The sequence below is a fragment of the Notamacropus eugenii genome, chromosome 2, assembly GCF_028372415.1.
Source record: "Notamacropus eugenii isolate mMacEug1 chromosome 2, mMacEug1.pri_v2, whole genome shotgun sequence".
NCBI lineage: Eukaryota > Metazoa > Chordata > Mammalia > Diprotodontia > Macropodidae > Notamacropus > Notamacropus eugenii.
Genome location: NC_092873.1, coordinates 427,198,416 through 427,219,438, shown reverse-complemented (window position 1 = coordinate 427,219,438; position 21,023 = coordinate 427,198,416). Strand labels below are relative to the sequence as shown.

The window sequence follows — 21,023 nt, the reverse complement described above, 5'->3', positions numbered from 1 at the left end:
AACTAGCCAGTCATAGACTGAGCCAAACCAACCACCTTGATGGAAATGAGTGACCTTCCATCACCTTCCATAAACAAAATAGTCTATGCTTCTTAAAAAAATAATTTTTGAGCATCTGACATGCATCTCAGTGAATGAGCATGTACAAATCATTCAGTCTGTCTAAGACTTTGACCAGATTTTGTTCTTTACCGGGTAGGTGACCATTCCATCTGAAAATTTGGAATGCTTCTCTGATGATGCTAGAATTGTCCAGTGCTAATTGATGTTCATTCCCCATGCTTCCCAGGCAGAACTCGAAGCTTCCCTTCTGTTTCCTACCCCAATTTATTCCAGGATGACATTTTTACCTTCCTCCAATATAAATTAGAGTGCAATTTTTAATTTTTGTGCTTAGATTGCCTTGGCAACCTTGAATTCTGTGTAGATGCCTGGGCCATGCTGGAGAAAGGAAGCATAAAATGTATTTGTACAAATAAGAATTACAAACCTTTACATGAATCATCCTCAATTGGCTGTTTGAAAGCTGTTATGTCACTGAAAGTGCAAAGAAATAAAACCACTTTATCCTGTTCATTTCGAATTGGAGCAATTTTCACAAAGAACCACACAGGTGTCCCTGAAAAGAATATTAAAAGGGTGGTCAGTGATTTGCATTTTCATTCAAGGCTCTATGGAGACAAAGGGTTTGGGGAATGAATAGGTGCAGATATTAATTTATGAGGGAAAAAAGGCATCTGATTCCTTCAGGTGCTAGGCAATTACATCATTAATTGCCTTTCTACAAAGGTTTAAAATAGTCACCTTAACATCTCACATGGGGATTTACTTTAGGCAAGTTCAAATAATTTTACAAAACCTCGTCTCACTTACCTTTAAATAACAACCAAGATCAGTAGGTAGCAGATCAGTGAATCCCAGATGGAAAAACTGAGATACGGAGAACCCAGATCTTCCCCCATCCCACCATGTGATCAAATGCAATTGCTAAGAAAAGAATGAGCATTTTCTACCCTGGCTAATGGAGCACATACCCTCAGTTTCAATCCAGGTCCCTCTTTAAAGGGCTCTGAAGGAAGCTTAAGGTTTTGAAATCCACAAATTTGATACATACACTGAACATATGTAAGTCGCTCTCCACAAAGTGACATAGTAGGACTTACGTGTTAGGAGACTGCAGGAAGGGAAGAGGAAAAGAGATACAAAGAGAGACAGAAAGGTATTAGGATATGGAGAGAAGAGGTAGGGGAAAGGGTAACCATGATGATTCTTTCTAAGAAGAGAAAGATACCAAGTGTTTGGGGGCCCTATGATTATAGCCACAAAACTACCTGGGAAGAATCCAGAAAGACTATATTGGAAAAACTTCCACTTCCATTCACCTTGTTACTGAGACTAAATGGTAAGGATACAGGCTTCAAGCACCAGCTGCCACAGGTAATCAAAACAGGGCCCAGATAGACCTCCCTCTATCGACTCCTCAGAGTGGAACCAAGAATGTCCCAAAACCTGAGTCAGTTCAGTTTCTACTTTAAAAAAACATTTTTAAACATTCAAAAATATTTTAAAAGTTTTATTATATTAATACTTATTTATTATACATATTATTTATATTATTCTAGAAGATTATTTCTTCTGGATTCACCATTTTGAATATTCTGTGTTGTGTTTTGTGCACAAAATCATGACATCCATTTTAAAGAAAAAAAAATGAGATACAAAAACAGTGATAGGGCTTGCCCAAGGGGGTTGGTCTTGGTGGCAGGGCTCCCAATAAGGGGACCAGCCCTCTAGTTACCATGCTCTGACTCTCCCTAATGTTTAATGTTCACAGTAGATGTCACCCAAAAAGCTAGACAGATGCCACCAGTTTCAAAAAGTCTGTAAACAAGCACTCACACACTTTTAACTTAAGGTTATTTTGTTCTATATTTTGCCAAGTTGAAAAAAAATGATCAGATGCATATTCACAGTGGGTACAAAGAAGGGTTCTGATTTTTTTAATCTCTACTTTGAACATGGAATAATGGAAATATGATGTCCCTGTCATAGAAGGAAGGCAATTCAGACCCCATAAGTTAATAAAACCTCTGTTTTTAAGGAAAACTCCTTAAAACTTAAAAAAATTTCCACTGTAACAGGAATAATGTAAATCAATGCACATTTACCCCATATCTGCCTTGTTAACAAGGTGAGCATTTGTGAGAAGTTTGGCTGGAACTAACTGTGTGGTATGGGCAAAACTAGAGTCTATGGGAATCAAACTGATAATCTTGGCCTCAATAACATGTTCTAAGCATCTATTTTTAAAACAGCCAGTTCTGATATTAGGCATAAAATTGAGCCTGGGAAAAGGTGGGGGAGAGACCCAAACTTGTCCCCAAATAGAATACAGCTGCCTCCCCCAGGATGACACATACATGGTGCACAGATCATCTGTCACTAGAAAGAATAATTAGCATCTTCATGAATTAGGGTTCCATTTACATTGCTACCATCAAGACTAATTATCTGTTGGCTGAAATAAAACCTTATGTCCTGACTGCAGGTGTTTGTATAGGGTATAGAACTCACACAGCTGTATCTGTCTGATGTTTCTATCTTGCCATCTTTATAATAATAAAATAATAACTGACATCTATATATCACTTGAAGGCTGATACAATGTCTTTGCAATGAACAGACAGGGTGGTTTAGTAGATAGTAGACTAGAATTGGACTCAGGAAGATCTAGGCTTGCATCTTGCTTCATGTACTTGCTAGGTGTGTGAGCAAGTCACTCAACCCCTCTGTGACTCAGTTTATTCATCTGTAAAATGAGATAACCTGACTCAAGGACTCAAAATTTATGATCCTATGATCCCATAGAGTAAGTATTGCAAATGTAATCCTCATTTTATAGATTTGATTTAATTCAATTCAACAATAATTTATTGAACACTTATTAGATGCAGGGCATTGGGCTACAAAGCCCCCTACCAAAAAAACAGTATTAAGTGGTCCTTTTCATCAAGGATCTTTCATTCTGAGTATGAGGAAACTGAGGTACAAGCAAGTTAAACGGTTTGCCTGTGGTTGCTGACCCCAGGTCTCCCACTCCAACTCCAATACATTAAGCTGTACCTATATATGTTTGAGTCACATATCTCTGTTGATACATTTAAAGTCTTCCTAGGGTACCGGCCAGAAATAAATAGCTCTCTTTATACAAGTGCTCTGGACAGAGCCGTCTACAAATAAGTGCCTAATAAAGGCAGCTTCCTGATAAGGTTATGTCCTCTGCCACAGTGCCATATGCCTTAGGGTTTAAATAAATATTAAAGTGCATCAAACTGAGGCCACACACTTCAGCAATGGGAACCCTGCACAGATGCAATTTCTTTCTTAAAGACAAAAGGAAAATGAACATTAGAATGCAAAAAAGCTATTCAGAGATCATCAAGAGCTGATTGAAACAAATGGAGTGGAGATATAAAGAATAAAACAGGCTCCACCATTTGACACACACCCCACTGTACCTGTGTATTGAAGGGAGTTTCACCAGGTAGAGAGATCTTGTATGCCATATGGACTTTAGTACCTAAAGACAGCCGGGTGGTGAAGGGACTGGGTCCTAGACTGATAAAGTATATACACTCCAGCAGACAAAAGTCTGCAAACATCCAACTGCAGAGGAAAACTTAGATCTTAGAAGTATAGAAAACCTTGAAGGTTCAAGTCAAGTATATTGAGGGTCTGGCATATGCACAGAGTACATCGACTCACTTGGCTAATTCAATTTCTTTCTCTATGTGGAGAAACTGAGGAACTGCCTTCTGGAGAACCATGACATCCTGTAATGGACATGCCTTGGAGAGTCTTCAGAACATGAGCAGGAGTTCTATAATCGGTTCCAATCTACTAACCACATGGTTAGGAGTAGCTTTTTTTAAATGGCTGAATAGCTAGAATTGGGGGTATCTTCAAAAAGGTCTGAGTAAACAGTCTACACATACTCTTATTCTCTTCTCCTCAGTGATATTGCGGGTTCTCGGTATGTCTTTTGTTCATGTTGTCCAGTAAGAGACAATGCTATAACAAAATGTCTCACTTTCTAAGCACATAGGAAGTGCTTGATAAATACTTTTTCATATTTTTGGTTCTACCTATTATTTCACTTCATATCAGTTCAAACAAATTATACTATGCTTCTCCGAATTCCTTTACTTCTCATTTCTTGCTGCACAATAATATTCCATTACATTCTTATACCACAAGGTTTTTTTTTTTAACCATTCCTGCTTTTTTTCCAGTTCCTTGCTACTACAAACAGTTATTGTTGTTCAGTTGTATCCAATACTTTGTGATCTCATTTGGGGTTTTCTTGGCAAAGATACTGGAGTGGTTTGCCATTTCCTTCTCCAGGTCATTTTGCAGATGAGGAAACTGAGGCAAACAAGGTTAAGTGATTTACCCAGAGTCACACAGCCAATAAGTGTCTGAGGTCAGATTTGAACTCAGGAAGATGAGTATTCCTGAGTCCAGACCTGGAACTCCATCCATTGAACCCAACAACAAATAATAATAAGTAATATAAATCCTATAAATAATAAAAATGTTCTTCTAGCATTTTCTGTTATTGGATACATAAACAAAGAAGTCACTGAGAATCTCCAAAAGCACTGGGGCAAAGAGAATGATGCAAAGAGTAGTATTGTCATGAATATTTTGGCTCATATTAGACTTTTGTTCTCATCTTTCACTTCTTTAGCATATATGTCCAGTTGTGGAATTGCTGAGTCAAAGAAGATGGATGTTCTTCTTGCATAATTCCAAACTTATGTGGAAATGCTGCACCAACAATAAATTAGTGTGCTTTTCTTTCTACAGCCCTTCTGATATTAATGGTCCCCTTTTTTGTCATCTTTGCCAATTTATATTTTGTAAGGTGAAATCTCAGAGTTACTTTAATTTGCATTTCTCTTAGTTTTAGTGATGTATATTTCCACTCAGCTATTTATGGTTTGCAATTTTTCTTCTGAAAATTTTTCCAATCTTTTGATCACGTATCTACTGAGGGAAGAATTATTTATTGAAAAAACATTCAATAAGTACCTAACGTATGTAAAACACTTTACTAAGCTAGGGCAGATAATAAAACGGGTCAATATCGTCCTCACCCTCAGAGAGGTGTTTGGTGGGTTTTTCAAGTAAAATCTCTCAAATACTCTTCCTTTTCTCCTCTAATATGCCACTATCCTTATATAGGCCCTCATCTCCTCATGCCTGCTATTGCAATAGCCTGCTGCTCAGTCCACCTGCCTCATCTTTCTCCCCTCTAGTTCATCCTCCATTTAGCCACCAAAGTGATTTTCCTAAAGCAAAGATCAGGCTGTGTGACCCTCTTCCCCACTCAATAAACTCAAGTAGCTTCCCATCATCTCCAGATTCAAATACAAAATCCTCTATTTGGCATTCAAAGCCCTTCATAACTCAGCCTCCTCCTACCTTTCCAGTTTTATTATACCTTAAACCTCCACCCCCAAACCCGCATTCTCATCAGTCCAATGATACTGATCTCCTTGTTGTTACTGACATAAGACATTTTATCTCTTGGTTCTGGGCATTTTCTTCGTCACCCACGTCTGAGAGCCTCTTTACCTTCATCTCTCTCTCCTGGCTTTCCTTACTTTCTTTAATTCCCAGATAAAACCCCACCTTCTACAAGAAGCCTTTCCCAATCCTTAATTCTAGCCCTTTCCTTCCTATTTATCTATGCATGGCTTGTTTATACCCAATTGTTTGCATGTCATCTCCTCCACTGGATTGTGATCACCATGAGAGTAGTGACTATTTTTTGCCTTTCTTGTAACCCCAGCACTTAGCAAGCACAGTGCCTGACACATAGTAGGAGCTTAATAAATGCTTATTGATTGACTGATAGATAAGATAATTTATGTAGAGCTGGAAAGGGCCTTGGAAATCTTTTAGAGACCAACTCTTTCATTTTAGAGATGAAAAAACTGAAGTCCAGAATATTAAATAATTTCCTCCAGGTAAAACAGTCAAAAAGCATTTTTAAATGCTTTAAATTTTAAAATCCCAACATGTGGTTAGGATTCAAGCCCAGATCCTATGACTCGAACTCTAGCTGTCATTCTACTATACCATGCCTCCCATCACAAATACCAAAACAGATAACTCTAATATACAGCATTCCATGATACATTTATTAGAGAGGTATAACACTAAAGTGTCATGTGAAGTAGAAGGAGAGGAAAGGAGGGAAGGGAAATAAGTAAAGGCTTCATTTGGGAGGTAAAAGATGGACTTTTGTCCACCATATTTTTATTTAGATAGATTGTATGTGTACATACACATATATGTATATACACATATGGATGTATATATATAATATGTGGTTATAATGTAATATAGGGAAGAAAGAAAGCAAATAAAAAATAGCTTTTTTAAAAAGTACAGGTTCAGTAACATTTCACTCCTCCATTTTCTGATTTTATTCATAGCTGACATTAAATCATAAACCAGTTTCTTATTACTACCACTCAGTTTTCTCCATGCTGACTCTTCCCCACTGCTAAGCAAATATATATTCATAGGAAATTTTATTGTAATATTGCCCTAAGTAAAAATCAGGAAGAAAAATTTGCTATAAAAATTGTATCTAATTTTCTAAAACATGGCTCCTGGATGATCTGTTGCTTTAGAGTATCTGTGCTCCAGCTCCATTCAGTGGCACAGTTATTTGGGAAATGAATATGCAAGTTTGAGATCTTAGAGAAAACCCAAAGCTTTGGCTACATAAATGGTTTGACTAAGTTTAATTCCAGTTCAGAATTATTACCTAGTGGGATTTAGCAGTCACCTGAAAGTTTTAAATCTATTCCTAATTTACAAGTCAGTTCCCAGCATCCCCTGCCACTGTTCCACATTAAACCTGCTAGAGTTCTCATAAAAATAGAAAGGACTCAACTAGTCTGTGCACACAGAACTGTCTTAAATCTCATCTCAAAAATCAGAAAAAGAAATTCATCTTTTAAAATGAAAAGGAAAAGCAAGCAGAAAAAAAACTTCAATGACTCATTTCTATATTAAATCATAACCTAAATGAGTAAACTTAACCTTACACGAGGATTAAATGAAATGAGAAAAACTCAGCACCCAGCACCTTAATGCCATGTTGGCTTCATTAGAACCTCCATAAACTATTCAGCCTCTCATCAGCATGAGGCAACAAAATGACATCACACCTTAGAAAGTACTTTTTCTTCCCTGCCTTCCTCTGTCCAAGCTCTCCCTCCACACCTCACAAGAACAAAACAAAACAAACAAACAAACAAAAAAAAAACCTTCTCCACAGATCAAACATCCTTAGCCTCGAAAATACACCACTGACCAAATGTGACTGGATTGCCAATAGTTCTGAAGCAGGAAGAAAGATGAATACAAGCTGCTCTGTAGATTCAAACCCATTGAAGAGGGGTAGTAGTATAAAAGATAAGGATGTAAGGGGATAGAGATAACAGAGTATTCTGGGACTGGAAAGAGCCTCAAAAACTATCTAGCCAAACCCATACCTGCCCAGGAATCCCTATCTCAGACAATAACTAGCTGTGTGACCTTGGGCAAGTCCCCCGTTCAGGTCCAATTTCTTCATCTTTAATGTAGGGATAATAATAAGTACCTACCTTCAGGCTGTTGTGAAGGGCTAATGAAAGAATATATGAAAAGGGGCTTTATAAACATTAAAGTGATATACGTGTTATCTACTATTATTGTTCAACAACAGACTAAACCAGAGATCTTCTAACATTTAGTGAAATGGAACTCACTAGCCTATGAAGCAGCCCATACCAATTAATCAATCAATAAACATTTATTAAACACCTACTATGTGCCAGTCACTGTGCTAATGACTGGGGATACAAAAAGAGGCAAAAATATAGTCCCTGACTTCAATTAGCTTATAATCTAATGGGGAAGACAACAATCAAACAAATACAAACAAAGCAAGTTATATGAAGCATAAATAAGAAAAAATTAAGAAATAATTGGAATAACTGTTTCTTAGAAAATATTAACTTATACTGAGTGGAAATATTTCCTCCTTACATGTTCTATTTTATCTACATTTCTTCCACCCTGACAAATTCAAACTGCTCGTTGATTTGATCGGAATTAAATGCTGTTCTCAACAGTTTGATTCACTATTCAGATACCGCTTCCTTGTTGACTAGCCATTTCCTACCAAGGAAGAATCTTAAGGAAGGGGAGACATTCCTGTCTGTGTCCCTCTCCAAATAGCTACTTGGGAGGGAAAAACAAAAAGGAAGCATGATTTTCCAAATGTTCCAGAAAACGGACAGAAGATTAATCACAACTCCTTAAAAGGAAGATGGATGCTCAAACTCAGGGAAAGTAATGCATCTGAGAACTTGGTTGATGATAAAAGATTGCTGCTATGAATAATGACCTTTCTACAGGTGAAAAGATAAGGGTGTTCACTGAGTTAGACTCAGTGTATTGGTCCTCTTGTGGGCTGTAGTTCTTCCATTAGCACCCTTGCTTTTTAATTTACCCATTAGGTCAGACAGAATTGAGGTTATAAGACTTGGTTTTGAGTTCCCATCAGTCACAAAGTCCTGACAAGCAGGCAACTTGGTTTCAAGTATGCAACAGGCAGCCTGAATTTCCCATTTCCACTGTCAACCTCCCATCCATGCAAGTCCTTTTCACATGACTTTGTATACCAAGGCTCAGAGTCCAGACCGACGTTCAATAACAATTACAAATACTTTATAGCTCGCTGGCCCTTGGGAAAAGCTGGGGGTAGAGGCATGGACAATTTCTGCAGGCCCAAACATGAAGTAGGAAGAAGGAAGAAGGGAATATTTTAATGGATTCATCAGGTATAGGAGGAAACAGGTAAACTTGTACATGGACAGACTAACAAAGCAGGCTGGAGACCTGGAAATGACTTAGTTGTGCCAAGCATAACCTTGGATAAATCTCTTAACTTATTTGACTTTCCTGTCCAAAATTATTCTTCCTGGTGACAACTTCCTAGTACATTTGATCTTCTATTGTAATGCAAATACCTTTGAGGGCAGCAGCTGCCTTCCATAGTTGAATTTGTACCCCTAGGACAGAGCACAGTTTCTAGTACATAGTAAATATTTGAGAAATGTATTGTGGCTATTTTTTATTATTTTATAATAAATAGTATTTATATCAATATATTAACTAATATATAATTAAATAATTAAATGGCATTAATTTTAAAAATATTATTGTATTATAATTATTAGATTAATCATTAGATTAAATATTAAATTAAATACAACCATTAAATAAATAATACTAATGTGATTAAATAATTAAATGATGTAATTGAATAGATATTATGGTAAATATTACTGTATAATAAATATTAATTTATAGAATCAATATGTTATTCATATAATTAATATATAAATATTATTTTATTATTCACTCATGCAAGTTGAGTATAATTGCAAGTGTATGCTCTGGTGCCTGGTGCCACCATGAAAGCAGGTACTACTACCTTGTCCTCAGTGTCATTATAATAGGAATAGAGCAGGGATTCTTACCCAGACCCACTGACTCTAAAGCCAGACTGTCCCACTACACCATACTGTGTGTCTACTGGATAGGATACTCCATGACAGCAAAGGACCATGCCAGATTTACTTCCTTGAAGTCCCAGCTAAAATCCCGTATTTTTGGAGAAGTCTTTCGTGATCCTCCTTAATTCTAGAGCCTTCCCTTTGTTAAACATCTCCAATTTATCTTGTACAGATCTTGTTTGTACAGAGCTATTCTCCTACTGTCTCCCCCATTAAACTGTGAACTCCTTGAGAGGAGGGAATCTGTTTTGCTTCTTCTTTTTTCTTGTATCCATAACTCTAAGTGTAGTGCCTAACACACAGTAGGCACTTCATAAATGTTTACTGACTTGGTGACTACAACAGTAGGCATGAATTAAATATTTGCTGAATTGAGCTGAATTTGATGATGTTTGTTGATGAGACCCTGGCAACTGATTTTCACAAGTTCTATCATTAACCACTTGTAACTTTATACCATCAAAGGAATTCAAATATAGCCTCAGACACTTACTAGCTGTGTGACCCTGGGCAAGTCACTTAACCCTGTTTGCCTCAGTTTCTTCATCTGTCAAATGAGCTGGAGAAGTAAATGACAAACCACTCCAGTATCTTTCCCCCAAAAAAACCCAAATGTCATGTCTGACAAAGAGTCAGACATGACTGAAAAATGACTGAACAACAAGAAAAGAAAAAAAGTCATTCTTATCCTACCAGGTCTCACCTCTGTAAAAACCACGAAGGATAAAATATTAGTCAGATTATGTGAGGCTGAGTTCAGGTTCAAATTTTGTCCTACTTCCTTCACGTCCATATTACACAACTGAGCAATGATACACCATCTAACATTGCTATTCCACACTTCTGTCTTGTCTCTCCTATTATAGTAACTGTGATCTCTTGGAATTACAGGAACATAAAATCACAGATCAATAGGTATAACAGACTTCTGAGGCCATCGAGTCCAACTCCCTCATTTTGCATTTAAGAAAACTGAGGCTCAGTTCCCAGGTAGATTAAGTGATTTGCCCAAGGTCACAGAGGAAGTATCCAAGACAAGACTTGAACCCAGGTCCTTTGACTTCATAGAAGTACTCTTTCCATTGTATCATCACACTACTTTCAATAGCCAGTACATTAATTTATTAGTAGCTAAACAATGTACTTTTTTAAAATAAAATTTCATAGATATCTTTTCTTTACATGGCCTAAATTTTTTCTAATATCTCTTCCTCTCTCCACTCCATGAGAGCCATTCCACATATAACAAAGAAAATTTTTAAAGAAAGAAAAAGACAGAAAAAAATGAACAAAACTAATATATCAATATATCCAAAAAAAGTCTAAAGATATATGCACTGTTCCATATCCATATCCATCTCTGTAAAGGTGTAGAGGGAGATATCCTTTTATCTCTTCTTTGGGGTCATGCTTGTTCTTTGTTAATTCTGTGACATTTAATTTCAGTGGTTTCATGGTGGTTGTTCTTTTTGTTCACATTGTTGTAGTCAAGTATGTTATTTTCATGGTTCCACTACCTCCACTTTGCATCAAGTCATGCAAGTCTTTCCATGCTTCTCTGTATTCAATGTGTTCTTTATTTCTTACAGCATAATAATATTGCATTGCATTCATGAACTATGATTTGTTAAGCCATTTGACAATTGATGATCATCTACTTTGTTTCCAATTCTTTGCTACCACCAAAAGTGCTACTATAACTATTTTGATGTGTATAGGAACCTTCTCCTTAACAAATACTTTGAGGCATTTGTCTAGCAGTGGAATCTCTGGCTCAAGGATATGAATGTTTTAGGCCTATATTTACATAATTCCCAACTGTATTTCAAATTTTTAATACTGATTTGCAGCTTCAGCAATAATCTTCTAGTGTGTTTATCTTCTCCCAACACCCTCTGACTGTTCCCACCTCCTATCATCTTTGTCAGTTTTCTAGGTATAAAGTGAAACCTTGGGGTTGTTTTAAATGGCATCTCTTTTAATTAGTGATGTAGCATTCTTTCCCATATTTATTTAAAGTTTTGAATTATTTGACGAATTTCTTCTGTAGACCACCATGGAAAGTGACTTTGTATCAATGTACTCTTTACATAAATGATAACTCTGCTCCAATTCTACCATTCACAGGATGTATGCTTTGAGTTGTGTTTTCCCTAGTAGGGATGACCATATATCAAACCAATCATATTTCCTTTACAAAATTCACTCTTGTGGTCAACAGCATGCATTGGTGAGATAGCTGACCAGGATTAGTAGTGAAAGCTCAGTTTGTAAAGACTGAGTAAAATTAAATGGCAGTGTGATATTAAATCTTAATGACCTAGATTTCTTGAGTTTTTTATTATATTTTTCATGTATGTGTCTGCACAGACTTCAGATGGAACAATCCCTTCAGATGCTTATACCCAGGTTCCAGAAAGGATGAAGACTCTAATTCCTTTCAGGATAAAAATCATTCAATATAGTGCCTTTCCATTCAAAGCAAGAAGGTATCTGTCACTCAAACCTGCACTCCCTGGGATAAAGGCTTGTCAGTCATGTTCCACCTGAGCTGCCCTGGACATGTTTTATTGAAACAATGACCTACCAGCTTTGTCAAGAAGGAACATTGATTCTTAGTGTAAAGTAGTTTGGGGAAAAAGAAACATGACAACTTGGCATTCCCCAGAGGACCCACTGTCCCACCTTTCAATATGTCTATCAAAGATCCAAGCACACTGCAATATTTATTTTAAAATATCATTGCTATCTTTATTTGTTATTAGGAATAAGAACTACTGAACGCTGAATCTCCTCTTGGAATGAAATAAATAATCCTGCACTGGCATATGGTTATTCACCTAGATACTTCACTAGCATCAGTTGTAGAAGTCCAAAAATGAAGGAGAAATATGTAGACCCCAAAAATGCAAAAAATGCAAATTAATAGAACACTGTTGGCAGTCTTATTTCCCAAGGGCAAATGAGGTCAGCCAGAGAGATCAGAAAAAAAAAACTCACCTACTAAACGCAAAAGAAGTTCATTTGGTACCAAGAGAACCTGGAAAGCTATGGATTCATTGGATAAAGTTCAATTATAGAGTGATGGAGGGAATCTATCTGGCCAATGTAGCCTAGCACATGTGTATGAAACACAACATCTTGGTAAAGAAACTCAGAGTAACTTTTAACTACAATGATGGTCTGTCTATTGGAAACTGAGGTTGCTCCTTGACTGAAAGGAGAAGGGAAGTATAATGATGGCAACTGTACATTGTGAAAAATGGTGAAATTAAATGGCAATGTGATGTTAAACCTTCATGCCCTAGGTTTCTTGGGTCTGCTGATCATGTACGTATCTGCATGGACCTCAGATGGAATGACCCCATCCAGTGGGAGTCATTAAATGATTCATCCCAACCATTTAACATAACCAATCAAAACAGCCAGAATACTCACTGTTCTTTTTGTACATCAGGATTTCAAAAGAGTTCATTTCATAATTCTCAAACGTCTGCCGCACCTTCTCAATTGTATCTTTGTCTGTCAGCTCCCCATACATAAAACTGTAAATCAATCAACAAGTCCAAATTAAAACAGTTTCACTCAACTCAATAAATACTTAGCAAATATGGTCATTATGCTAGGTTCTGAGGCTACAAATACAAAGAAAGAAAAATCCTTTACTCACAAGACTACTTTCTATCAGTAGATATCTGTTATTCTTTTCTAACACTAAGCCTAGATTTGTATCATTGAACATATCCTAAGACCAGTTGGCTGTGCTGTACTATAATGACTCAGTAAATTAAGCTGGATACCCTATTTGAAAACATAAGTTATAGGAAATTATTTCTTATTTTGTACTTGACCAAACTCTTAGAGGCCAAGGGGACTTCTTGCAGACCTTGGAGAGGTAGTCAAATTTTAATGCACAAAGCTAGAATGTTAACAAGAAGTAAGAGGTGCAGACTTTCAGATTCACTCCATGAGACAGGCAGTTCAAATAGTACCCCTTGCCCCCTTTACAGATAAGGAAACTGAGGTTTCATGTAACTAATATGTAAGTAAAAGAAGCAAGACTTGAAACCAGGCCTTTTGAATAAGTATTTTCACTAATGTGACACCTTCTCTGATCTCTTCAACAAAGAATACACCATAGAATTTAACTCAGGGTCATTATTTTGAAAAGTAAGATTTCCACACTTTTGAGTGTGGAAATTTGTTGTTACCATTTGTTGACTGACTAGATGACTGCAAAGCTCTATGCTGGGTGTTGGGGGAAATACAAAGTTTGGGTAAGACGTACTCTTTGCTCTCATGATACTTACAGTTCAAGAAAGAGAGCTGACACATACCCAAATGACCAGAAAATAAAATAATATGAAATATTGTGCTGTAATATAGTTATAGTCTAAGGGGTGACTGTGCTAATTTGCCCAGATACTAACCAAGTGGCCCCAGACTACTACACTTTTTAAATCAAAGCAATCAATGAGCATTTATTAAGTTCTGACCATGCGCCAGTCATTATGTTTGGAGCTAGAGAATACAAAGAAAAAGAAACAAAAAGAAGCTGCTCCTGCTGCCAAGAAGCTAATGTTCTATTGGGAGAGATAGGCATCTAAAAAGCATGTATACCCAATATAAATACACAATAAATGCAAGGCTGTAGAGGGAAGCACTTGCTACTGGGAGAGGGGAGCATCAGCAAAGGCTTCATGTAGAAGGCATTTCTTGAACAGAGTTTTTTAAAAAAAAAAGTAAGAATTCTAGAAGGTAGAGGTGAGTCCATTATAAGCACAGAAAATATCCAGTATAAAATAATGGAGATGGAGATGAAGTAATATGTGTGTGAGAAACAGCAAGAAGTTCAGTTTAACTAGACCAGGGATTTTAGAGTTTAAAATTTGGATCTAGTCTAAAGGCCACAATTAAGAATATAGAAGGCCACATGTGACATCAAGGCCACAAGTTGCCCACCCCTGAACTGGACCATACTAGCGGCATGAGCTAGAAATCAGTCAATAAGTATTCATTGTGCACCCACTATGTACCAAGCATTGTGCTAAGGGTAAGTTTGTGAAGGTAGATTGATAGCAGTTTATAAAAGGCTTTAAGAGCCAAACAGAAGAACTTATATTTAATTTCACAGATAATTAAGAGTTCCTGGAGTTTGTTGAATTGGGGAGTGACAATCAGATTCAAGCATTAGGACAATCCACTTTGGCAACTGTCTGAAAGATAGGCTGTAGGGGAGAAGGAGACCAAGACTATTGCAGCTCCTGGTGGGAAGTAATTAGAACATGAACTCCTTAGACTGTGAGATCCTTGAGAGCAGGAACCATCTTTTACCTTTCTTTGTATCCTTAGTTCTTAGCACAGTGCCTGCCACACAGTAGATGATTAATCAATGTTTACTAAGTAGGAAGATGTAGAAGGTAGAAATCAAAAGATTTGGCTACTGATTGGAAGTGAGGAGTGGAGGGTGACTCCCACTGGAAAGATGGTGTTATCCTTGACAAAGATAGAGGATTTCAGAAAAGGGATGGGTTTTGAGGGAAATACAATGACCAGTTTGGAACACAGAGTTTGAAATGCCTTGTAGGACATCAGTTTGATAGGCAATTGAAGACACAGAAATAGAGTTCAGGAAAGAGATTAGGGACAGATGTAGAAAATTTCAGCAACATCTGAATGAAGATAATAATGAAACCAGAGATGTAAGATATTAAAAACTTTTTTGAGATCTTATTCCTATTTTTTGTATTACCATACTTACAGAGCACTTGTAATAGTACTGTCGCAGAGCAGTTTTTCTTCTTCTTTGCTATAAGACTATCAACTATTCTTTTTCAATCATGCTAAGGTCCCTCTAATGGAAACCCCTCCAATCTGCATGGGCTAGGAACCCACATAATAGAGCTTGTTAAAATTGTATTTAAAATAAGAATAAATAGACTCTGAGTGAGAGTCCTCCTACAAATAAAAGGCAAGTTTTATTGCAGGAATTCTATGACATCTATTTTGCCTATTGGTCACTCCCTTCCTGATTTTTGGTTGGGTTTCAGATGGCTGAGTTCACTGGGCAAGAAATTGGAGTGTTTAGATAGATATAAATATACACACATACATACATATACACACATGATATATATACACATATATATATAGTAAAAAAAAAAAAAGACAAATTCATTCCTTACTTTATCAATTCTCTCCACTGTATCAGGTCGTGGTACCGTTTTAGGTGCCTTGTAGATACGGTAATGTCCCCCTTAGCTGGGTGTCAGATTTAGAAGTAGGAAAAGGATCTCTGAGCTGCTAGTGCTATAGCTCCTGAAAGAATGCCTGCCATATTCTTCAAGGGGACTTAGAGCTACCCTCAAGATAGAGAAGATCATGGAAGTTAAGACTTTGCTAATTTCATTTTGTTTTAATGATCTCTCTTTCACTATCAGAATTCTACTAATAGTACTAGCAATAAGGATAGTAGGTGGTACTCTGTTTAGAGTGATGAGTCAAGAAAATATGAGTTCAATTCTAACCTCAGGCTGCTAGCTGTGTTAACCAGGAGGCAAGTCACTTTAGTGCCAACTACAAGTTTGATTTGTATCGTCTCTTCTACTCAATAAACTCCAGTGGTTCCCTCTTATATTTAGGATCAAACATAAAGTCATTCTTGCCACTGAAAGCCCTTCCAGACTGGCTTCTTTCTATCTTTCCAATCTTTCATACACATTATTCCTTTCCTCATATTCTACAATCCAGTCATACTGTCCAACTTGTTCTTCCTAATATGTGACTCTCTATCTCCTATCTCTGTGTCTTCCTCTAGCTGTCCTCTGTACATAGAATGTTCTTTCTCCTCACCTCAGTTTCTTAGAATCCTTCAGGACTCAATTTAATTATTGCCCTTGGCAAGAAAACATTTCTTGTCCCTCCCTACACACACACACACAACTGTTAGTGTCTTTCCCACAAAGGGAAATATTTACCTAATATTTATATATTGTATATATTTATATACATACATGTTTTCCCCCTTTTAGAATATGAACTCCTTAGGAGGCAGGGATTATTTTCATTTTTTCTTTCTATCTGCAGTGCTTGGCACAACACCTAGCACATAGTAAGCACTTATTGCAAGTTTGGGAAAAGCATGTTGTTCCCCTTTTCCAAAACTATTCATATCTTCATAATCTTTTCTTAGATTCTTAGATAGAATAAAGACTAGGAGGAAAAGAATAAGGGAAAAAAAGACATTGAATGGAACTTTTGTTGCATGGAACTTAGTGTGACCAGTCTCATTTTCATGCAGTCTATCAGCAGTTTCTGCTCCTGATCTTGTGCTACTGTTGTTCAGTTGTGTCTGACTCTTCATGACCCCCTTTGAGGTTTTCTTTTCAAAAATACTGGAGTGATTTGCCATTTCCTCCTCCAGCTCATTTGACAGATGAGGAAATTGAGGCAAACAGTATTAAGTGACTTGCCAGGTCTCATAGCTGGTAAGTACCTGAGGTCATGTTTGAACTCAAGAAGATGAGTCTTCCTAACTCCAGACCAGACACTTTATACACTGTACCACCTAGCCACCCCCTTCTGATCTTAGATTTTCATAATCTTTACCCACTTATTCTAATAAAATATTTACTTGAATGATGATTAGATGGTGATGAGGATGATTATGATGATGATATTAATAATTGCTGATATTTATATAGCACCTACTACATGCCAAGCACTGTGATAAATGTTTGCAATTATTATCTCATTGGATCCTCAAAACAATACTGGGAAGAAAGTGGATGGGGATAAGTGTTGTTATCTTCTTATTTCATGTGAGTATTTCTAAACAGAGATCATCTTATTTATTTCACATTCTGGAGAAGACAAAGATTCTGAAGAAGCTGGAGCTAGAGGAATCATAATTTGTATTACTCAAAGGTCTTTTCCCAAATTGTAGGAAGACTATATTTTGAAATGACCCAGCCTCCATTCCTGGCCCAAACAACTAAATGCATTCTCTGTTGTGCAGCATTTGAAACCTAAGGAGTCTATGAGGTGAAGGTGAGGTAAGGATACATTCTAGACATAGGGTGCAGCCTGTACAAAGATACGGAGATGGGAGATGGAATGTTATGCTTAGGGATGAGCACATCGGCCATTTGGGCTTGAACACAATATTCACAACACATGGATAGTTTTGCAATTGGATAGTATTGCAATAAGCCCAGAAAGACAGGGAGAGATAGATGGGGAAGGCTTTAAAAGTCAAATACAGGAGTTTTTATTTTATGTTAAAGGACATAAGGATCCACTGGAAATTCCTGAGTGACATGGTTAGATCAGGTTTTAGCAATATCAATTTGGCAGCTGAGGGGAGAGAGTAAAACCTGGAACTTGGGAGACCAATTAGGAAGCTGCTATAATAGTCCAGGTGAGAGGTCATGAACCTTCCCCTGCATATATTTTAAAATTCCTCTTAGGAGAGCAAAGAATGAGTAACATTATATGACCATGTTGCCTTAATCATAGCCTTAAAAAAGAAGGATCTAAGTTTTTGCAGCTTTTAAGGAGAAAATAATATATTTCAAGGAGTAGGGGAAGAAGAACTTTACTTTTCATTTTTCAACTTTTTTTCTGGTTTTCACATCTCTACATTGACAGACTGATAAATGCTGCCAATGACAATTCCAAAACTGTTATCATTTGTTTTGTTTATTTTTCTACAGTCAGAGCAATTGCTGGGGGCAAAAAATGGCAGCATGGCATAACGGGAGAAACCCTGAACCTTGGAGTCAGGAAAGGTGAGTTGAACTTGTGACTCCCAGCTGTAATGCTTACTAGTTGTGGGACCCTTAGTAAATTCCTCACTTCTTTTAGGCTCAGCTTATGTCTCCATAAAATGGGAATGATTTTTACAGCCCAGTTTTGTTTTGAAGAAAGCCTGAAAGTGCTATGAAAATGAGTTGTTACTACAATTAGAAAAGATTCCAAAGATAACTACCTGCAGGTACTGCTTTTTTGCATGACTTCCGCCCTGTGGTATCCTGATAACTTGCAAAATCCATCATTGCTGTAGACGATGGGCCAGTCCACTATCTGAGCATTGCCCAGAACAAAGTTGGTATCTGTTGGAGAGAACACACATGGTCAGATGTCTAAATGGAATATGGCAAAGGAATGATGGGATATCGACTGGTCCTGGTACCTCTCTCTCCCTGAAACCCACTGCCATGCACAGTCTTGGAAGGAGAGCCTGGCACTTGCCATGGGAGAGACAAACAGGAGGAAGCTTTGTGTAAATACAAGGCATCAGCGTGTCAACTGTCTCAGACTGCAAAGACGCTCAGGAAGAGAATCAGATTAAGTGACTAGTCAAGAGACTCCTAAAACTGCCTAGAAACTCAGCAAGGTCTCTACAAGACAATAGCCTGAGTTCATGTTAATGGAAGGATGCAGGCAACAAAACAACAGATAATTCCCAAGTTATTTCTTCTTGGCCTTTTATGTTAGTTTCCATGTCTTACCAAGAGCAGCAACATATTTGCTTTCCTTAATTCAATTTGGCTCGGGCTAACAATAGATGAGTCTGCACATCCCAAGCACACTCTACAAGCAGGGACAGGCAGCTGCAAAGCAGGCTGAGTGGCAGGTGGAGGCTTAGGAAGGGATTAAACCTAGCAAGTAGATATGGACTCTATTTACATAGTTGTTCCCTAGCACTAAACGTGCTCAAGCAGAGGCTAGATGCCACTTACTAAAGATGTTGTAGAAGGTATTCATGTTTCAGGCATTCCCCACCTTCATACCTTCACACTCTGCCTTGAAAGCCTGGAATCAACTCCTCATCTCAACAAGTCAAAAAGCATTTTTAAAGTGTTTATTATGTGTTAGGCACTGGGAAAATAAACACAAGCAGAAAGGAAGACAGTCTCTGTCTTCAAGGAGTTTCCATTCTAAGGGGGTGGGGAAACACATAAAAGAAAGCTAAAAAGCAGAGGAAGGAGGGAAGGAAAGGAGGGAGGAAAAAGTATGATGCAGTAAGTCCAGAGAGTCAGGAATGGGGCTTGGAGAGGAAAGAAGTCATGGCTGGCCTGGACACTTTTATAAAAATGGAAGGGCTCAGAAGAATCAACCAATCAAAAAAGGGAGTCACAGAGGCAGAGTGAACTTCTGGTGTGAGGAGGTCACATGATATAAAAAAAAAATCCTCTAATTGCCATCCTTAGTTGTCTTCAAGACCCAGTTCTCATATGACCAGCCTTTCCTGATCCCCCCAAAACAAGAGTTCTCTCCTCCTCTGCCCTCTGCAAATTTTATTCACTTATACATGTAAATATTGCACCCACCTAGCAGAATATAATCTCCTTAAGGACAGGGAGTGTTTTATTGTTTTTGTCTTTAATTCCCACATCTTGCATGTAGTAATTACATTAATAAGTGTTTTAGTCATTCCCCAGTTGATAAATGGTGAAAGGATATGAACAGACAGTTTTCAGAGGAAGAAATTAAAACTACCAACAGTCATATGAAAAAAAATGCTCTAAATCCCTATTGATTAGAGAGATGCAAGTCAAAACAACTCTGAGGTACCATATCACTTCTATCAGATTGGCTAACATGACAAAACAGGAAAATGATAAATGTTGGAGAAGATGTGGGAAAGTAGGAACACTAATTCATTGTTGGTGGAGCTGTGAGCTGATCCACCCATTTTGGAGAGCAATCTGGAACTATGCCCAAACGGCTATAAAAATGTGCATACCCTTTGATCCAGCAATACCGCTTCTAGAGCTGTATCCCAAAGAGATCATAAAAATAAGAAAAAGACCAACGTGTACATTTATAGCAGTTCTTTTGGTGATAGCCAAGAACTGGAAATCGAGGGCATGGCCATCAGTTGGGGAATGGCTGAACAAGTTGTGGTATATGAATGTAATGGAATACTATTGTACTATAAGAAATGATGAACAGGAGGACTTCAGAAAATCTTGGAAAGTCTTACATGACTGATGCTGGGGGAAGTGAGAAGAGCCAGCAGAACATTATACACAGAAACAGCCTCAGTACGTGAGGACTGATTTTGATAAATTTAACCCTTCTCAGCAATGCAAGGACCTGAAACAATTCCAAAGGACTCATGATGGAAAATGCCATCCACATCCACAGAAAGAATTATGTAGTTGGAATACAGAACGAAGCAATCTATTCTCTTTTTTGTTTTGGTTTGGTTTTTCTTTCTCATGGTTTCTCCACTTTGTTATAATTCTTCTATGCAACATGACTAATGTGAAAATGTTTTTTAAAAGTGTTTGTTTAGTGAATAGTTTCTGAGGTCCCTTTAACTATAACTTCTCATATTTAATTTGCAAAGTTGATAGCCCACTCAAA

General features: G+C 37.4%; 1 protein-coding gene across 3 annotated transcripts in view; it reads right to left on the bottom strand.

Annotated features, from left to right (window-relative positions):
• Window positions 1-21,023, bottom strand: part of KCNH1 (potassium voltage-gated channel subfamily H member 1) — a 582,340-nt gene that overhangs the window by 541,932 nt on the left and 19,385 nt on the right. For all 3 annotated transcript variants that reach the window (XM_072637864.1, XM_072637862.1, XM_072637863.1), the window contains exons 2-4: window positions 18,637-18,760; window positions 13,086-13,192; window positions 491-619 (exon numbers count right to left, since the gene is read on the bottom strand). In XM_072637864.1, the coding sequence (XP_072493965.1) occupies window positions 491-619; window positions 13,086-13,192; window positions 18,637-18,760 (360 nt within the window). The remainder of the gene's footprint in view (window positions 1-490; window positions 620-13,085; window positions 13,193-18,636; window positions 18,761-21,023) is intronic.